The sequence below is a fragment of the Solanum tuberosum genome, unplaced genomic scaffold (genome assembly GCF_000226075.1).
Source record: "Solanum tuberosum cultivar DM 1-3 516 R44 unplaced genomic scaffold, SolTub_3.0 scf00101, whole genome shotgun sequence".
Lineage (NCBI taxonomy): Eukaryota > Viridiplantae > Streptophyta > Magnoliopsida > Solanales > Solanaceae > Solanum > Solanum tuberosum.
In genome coordinates this window covers 975,228-981,469 of record NW_006239029.1, presented here as the reverse complement: position 1 = coordinate 981,469, position 6,242 = coordinate 975,228, and the positions used below count along the sequence as shown (strand labels likewise).

General features: G+C 33.8%; 1 protein-coding gene and 1 non-coding gene across 2 annotated transcripts in view; one reads left to right on the top strand and one right to left on the bottom strand.

Moving 5' to 3' along the window:
* The first annotated feature begins 1,898 nt into the window (after nucleotides 1-1,898).
* The window catches only part of LOC102584284 (uncharacterized RNA-binding protein C1827.05c-like), a 7,027-nt gene continuing 2,683 nt past the window's right edge, over nucleotides 1,899-6,242 (top strand). Inside the window, exons 1-6 of the mRNA XM_006348996.2 lie at nucleotides 1,899-1,998; nucleotides 2,987-3,106; nucleotides 4,705-4,819; nucleotides 4,945-5,000; nucleotides 5,861-5,908; nucleotides 6,015-6,112. Coding sequence (XP_006349058.1) covers nucleotides 3,002-3,106; nucleotides 4,705-4,819; nucleotides 4,945-5,000; nucleotides 5,861-5,908; nucleotides 6,015-6,112 — 422 coding nt within the window. The 5' untranslated portion in view covers nucleotides 1,899-1,998; nucleotides 2,987-3,001. The remainder of the gene's footprint in view (nucleotides 1,999-2,986; nucleotides 3,107-4,704; nucleotides 4,820-4,944; nucleotides 5,001-5,860; nucleotides 5,909-6,014; nucleotides 6,113-6,242) is intronic.
* MIR5303C (microRNA MIR5303c) lies at nucleotides 5,144-5,198 on the bottom strand. The gene has a single exon (NR_130351.1). It is a non-coding gene; the product is annotated as a microRNA MIR5303c (primary transcript).

Genomic DNA, 6,242 nt, shown 5'->3' with positions numbered 1-6,242 from the left:
GAGAATAATAAATTTTAAAAAGTAATGATGTGATTATAAATTTTATTTACATATGAAACAAATGGTTAGTAGATATAAATGTGGGGTTGTTTTAATAAAATATAAACTCATGGATCAATTGTTGTATTAAAATATCTCAAATCATGATCATATCATGGTTTTTGGAGAATATGATATCACCTCTCATGATATGGAATCATGAGATGAAATCAGCGTAAAATCGCATGTCCAAACGCTGATTTTATCTCACGATACCATATCGTGATATGATATCGCATGGCCAAAAGCCTACTAAATATAATGTTTGACTTGATTTATACTTAGATTTTATTACATCGTATCGTTAAATTCATTATTAGATAACAACAAAAAGTCTTATTTCGTTAAACTACCGATTTGGTGTGATGGCATCGTTCTCTGATCGATTTGTCACTCAACCTACTTAAATAACCTAAAGACTTGATCCCATCTCATTTGGAGAATGAATGACAACTCAATAGGTTACTCTCACATTTCAGACAATTTTTGGACCGGATTGGGTTACGTGTTTGAAAGCATGGTTTTTGCTAGGGGTGGCAAAATCAAACTTAACCCGCTCAGTCCATCAAACCCGTTTAAGTTTGGGCGAGTTGTTGACCAGCTCATGATTCATTAGCTCAACCCTTTTCAACCCAACACATTTCAACTCATTGAAAACTTGGTTGATATCTGACCTGAATTGGCTCATGAGAAATCTTGTCAAAATATTTTTAAAAAACTTGTTTTTCAATTTGATACGTTATATAAAGCCATAATAAAGAAAAAAATATTTTTGTTAGGTACGAAAATAGTTTAAAAGAACAAATAAAACAATTAGTAAAAATTAGATTGGGTTGGGTCTTGACCCGTTATATAACTTATTACCTAACCCGTTTTGACCTAACTCTTTTTAACCTAAAGCAAATTTGGGTTGGATTGAGTCTTCACCCGATTGTTCTCTTAACCCATTATGACCCACTCAAACTCAACCCAACCCGTCTAATTGCCACCTCTAGTTTTTGTCCCCCCTTCTTCTATGAGCTCGTTCATTACTTATGTAATTTAAAGAGTATATTTTAGGTTTAGCAAACATAAAAATCATATTTGTATACTATAGCTATAGTTTGCATAATTGCGCTCCATAACAAATTTTATGTTTGCTATAGAACATCAGATTTGTATAAATCGCAAGCAGGCATTCGATTGTATAAAAGCTCATCGATTGTATATGTATATCAATTAGATAATTGTATATATGTAACTATTATGTATATGTATCAATGATTGTGTTTGTATATCTGCATAAACTTTGAATTTATATACAATTGAATCGAAATAAAATATTTGTATATCAAATTTCTCTCTTGCTTTATACAACAAAAATTATACATTGTAATTTGTATAATTTGTGTTTGTATAAAACGAGAAAGAGAGAAAGACAAAAGAGAACTGGTAGGGGAAGATCTGTATTTGTATAATTATAAGTGTATAGGACGAAAATACATGTATTTGTATATACAGTTTTCTCTCGCTTTATACAAACACAAACACAATTTATACATTTGTGTTTGTATAAGTGAGAGAGGCGAGGGAAAGAGATGAGCGAGATTAGGGAGAGTGACGAGCGAGATTCTCCGGGGAGAGAGACGAATGACAAATGTTTGCTAAGGATTACAATTAAATGAAACTATGATTATAACATTTAATTTGAATTAATAATTTGTTATTTTATACAATTTTTTACTCCACGTTTGTGTTTGCTCGTCGTTTAGGCCCGTTTTACGACTCTGGACCCAATATCACATTCATAAGCCCAATAGAATTTAAATTCATAAAGCCCATACCCACTTTTTCTATTTCACATAAAACTCAACAACATAGGTTTGCCCATATTCCTGTGACCGCACTTTTCGCTTTGCTCCTCCTCTGTATCTCTTTTTCCGGCGGCCGGCAGCTTTTTCTTCAGCTTCGTAAATTCTGGTAATTAGTTTCATCCATACTTCTCTATAATTGCAATGTATAGAGCAATTCTAGCTGTGTTTTTATAAATTAGTTAGGTTTATGTTATTCTTTTCGTTATCAATTTGAATAATTTTGGCTGTTTTTTTCGTAGTTGTTTATGGTTTTTACGCGTTTATTTGAAGTCAGAATACATAAAAAGACACTCAAACTCGGTTTCAATTGTCATGCAAACACTTCATCTTTGAGTATGCATATATAGACATTTCAATTTGACTCCACTGTGGACTTGAAAACTGTAATTTTGTTACAAAATGATCATCTAAACCCCTCCAAAATTTATGTATCACGTTAGTGTGGGGTGTCCGCGAGACAGAGTGCGGACGAGTTTGAGTGGTGTCCAGACTTTGCTATATCGAAGTTGAAGTTTGAGATTTCTACATGTTAATTTGAAGTTTTACTGGCTGCCCATTTGATAAATAGTTCTGAATTTGTTCGTAGTATTTGTAATGTAACTCATGAATCTTTTTAGGTTGATCAAGGATTTTTATCTAGGTATAATTTGCATTTTTCTGGCTACCTAATAGTGGCTCTTTTTTCAACCAACAAGTTGGGGCTAGGCAGGGTAACCTTACCCATACCTTGGGAGATAAAGAGTCGGTTTCTTATACATCCTCGACTCAATTAAATAGTGGCTCTTTTTTCTTAGTTTAAGATTTTTACATGTGAATTTGCATTTTTACTCGCTACCCATTCGATAAATAGGTCCAAATTTGTGATTCGTAGTATTTCTAATAAAAACTTTAGGTAGACTAAGGATTTTTCATCTAGGCAGAATTTGCATTTTTCTGGCTACCTATCTAAATAATAGTGTCTCGTTTGTCATTTTGTTAGTAGTTTTACAGGTAATTTGCATTTTTACTTGCTACCCATGTGATAAATGGGTCCAAAATAGTCAATATGTAGTACTTCCTGAGTAAGTAATGAGTTTTCTTTTGTGTCTACCAAGATTGTTTTGACAGAGATGGGTGCCAAAGGGAGGAAGAAAAGCATAACTAAGAAGTTGAAGAAGGGTGCTAGCGAATTCTCTGCTTCTTCTGTTTCTAAAGACAAAGCTCCTGACTTTTTGGTATGTTTCTGGCATATTAAAGTTAGTAAAGCTCCTCAATCCTCAAGAAGTTCTTAGAATGAGAGAACCGTTGAGAACAATTTTTCCATTCATGTTTTTAGTTTCTATCTTTCCCTCTTTGAGCCTAAGGGTCTATAGGAAACCGCCTCTCTACCTTCTCAAGGTAGGGGTAAGGTCTGCATGCGCTCTACCCTCTCCCGACCTCACTTGTGGGATTATACTGGGTTTGTTGTTGTTGTTTTTAGTTTCTTTCATGTTACATGTTAGTTTGTCTTTTTGGTATATATGTTTGAAATGACTCAATGTGTGTTGTGATGGTTGAAAACTCTTTCTATCTATTTGGTTGTTGGAGATCGTTTAGAAGATCTTTGCTATGTAGGACACGAAAGGGAACTTAAAGAAAAAACATGGAGTAAATGTTTTGTTGGCTAATAGATTCCCAGACATTTGATGAAACTAGCCACCATTCTTAAATACTTATAGGTCAGTTCTAATATTAGTAGCCTATATGCATATAATATCCTGGCAAAGCATGTAAATTCTTCATCTTACAATTGAGATAGAATTGTTGACTTTAGAACATTTGTAAAAGAAAGGTAGTTTCCTGGCTCTCTACTAGTGCTTCATGATCTAAAACAAAAAGATGTAGTTGCAGATAAGGTGGAGTACTTGCCACAAGCTGACATGGACACCATTATTTTAAAAAAAAGAAGATACTATGTAGTACTTGAAATATTTTAGTTTTTTACAAGAGTGATGCCATGTGAATTTTGGTCTGAAACTCTCATGAGAGATTCCTGATTTAAAAACATTTGGAGATAATAATGGAAAACTAAATAGATAACTGAAACATCTTTAGAATAACGTAAATCTTACTTTTGAAAAGAAATAGATAACTAAAACATTTCAACATACATTAATTCAAAATTAGTACTCCCTCAGTTCCTATTTATGTTGGACACTATTTCTTTATTAGGTCATACAATAAGATGACATATTCTATATTTGAAAATAAATTAAATATGAACTTCTCATATTCTATATTTCAAAATAAATTAAATATGAACTTCCCTTAACGAGAAGCTTCTATAGCCTCACAAATGTTATGTCATTTTTTTTAGAAGGAAAGCAAAAAATGATATGGCATGTTTAAGACCACAAGTATCAAAAGACTTATAGCCACACAAATGTCATAGCTTTAAAAGTTAAAAACCATAAAATTCAAAGTCCTCCTTTCTTTCTTAGACTTCATGTCGAGTCAAACTATGTCACATTGATTGGAACAAAGGGAGTAGCTGGTTTTAAGTGTCACTAAGCATGGGTCACGCGTCAATAGATGTGGCAATGTTGGTATGTAAAGTTCAGCCAACAAGTATCAATTCATGCTTAATTATTCTCCACATACAAGAGTATGAGTTGTTTCTTGTTTGGATCTTATAAAAACTACATTCCGTGTCGTTCCTTTCTCTTCTGTAGCAAACTATGGTATCTTTACTGTAGTCAATCAGCAGCTCTGCTGTATAAGAAAAGAAGAAAGAAGATGACCTTTTTTTTGTGATTGCCTGCTTTTTCTGAATTTTTTTCCTTATATGTAATAGCCATTGGAAGGTGGGCCGGCTAGAAAACTCCCGGATACTGAAGTACGGGAAAGTAAATCGACAATATTGTATATTGGAAGGATTCCACATGGATTTTATGAGAATGAAATGGAAGGTTTGCATTTCTCACATTCAGTTTTTACGTCCCCTTTCTAAGCCTTTTTAGCTTTTGCATCACTTTGTAACACTACAAAGTTAAATAACTTTCGTTGTGCCATTTTCTGCTGTTGTTGTCTTTAGGTTTCTTTAAGCAATTTGGTACAATTAAGAGGCTTAGACTTGCAAGGAATAAAAAGGTGAATACTCCAACTGATGTCTTATCTTTAATTTAATCAGTGTAGTTCCATCTTTGTCTGGTTTTGTCTTCTTGACCTACTTTCATCAAATGCTTGTGGTCACAATCTGACCTATGTTGCTCGGACTCTTCAAAAATGGCAGCGGGTGCGTGTCGGATTCTCCAAAAGTAGTGTATTTTTGGAGAACCCGACACGGGTGTGGCATTGAAAGTGAAGAGTCCACGCAACTTGTAATCTGACAACTTAAGACTCAGAAAGATCCAAGCTGGTTGGTATGGGCTCACTCAAGTACCTAAAAGTGATGGCAATTTTTTTAATCATCTATGATTAGTCATGGTATTTAAAAACGGATAGCTGCAGTGACTGTAGAATTTAGAATATGATATGCCGTGGAGCTTTACTACAGTATGATTCTGCATGTGAATATTAATGTTCACTATTTCCAGCCACATTTTCCAATAAAAAGCACGCCTTCACCAGATATATTCTTCTTTAAAAAATAGAATAGATATATTTCTTCCATTCCTTATGGGATGTTGTAGTCTGTCTTCGGTGAAGCTAACAGATGCTCTGGACTTGTAAAGTTCCATGTAAAGATTGTGATATATATCTTCAAAGTATTTAAATTGTGGTCCAATTGTTGGAAATTATTAGAAATTCTTGTAGTTTAGGCGTGTCAAGAACACTATCCATAATTTCCAACAATATGGCTTCTGCAGTAAAGGGCTTTGGGTTGGATATATCCTTCAATTTTCTAAGTCCATAATACACTTTTACTTTTCTTATTATCTCTCTATGTGGTAATCTTTTGATTCTTTTCTTATTTTCTTTTTTTTTCTTGCGTCTTTTCCTCATGACAGACAGGAAAATCAAAGCATTTTGGCTTCATAGAATTTGAGTCCCCTGAGGTTGTTCCTATTCCTGAGTAATTTAGTTTATGCATCCATATTTAGAGAATCCATCTGGTCATTATCTTTCCATTAATCGTTGTCTTGGGTTTTTGGACTATTGCAGGTTGCTAAAGTGGTTGCGGATACCATGCATAACTATCTATTATTTGAGCACTTGTTGCAAGTTCGTCTTATTCCTCCTGAGCATGTTCATCCCAAATTGTAAGGGTTTCATTATTTAAGCCAATTGTTATTCATTTTAAAATTTCATATTTCTTGGGTCGCTTTTAAAATTACTTTAAAACTCTTTTCTTCTCATCCCTCCTCCCTCCCTTTTTCGGGGGGGGGGGGG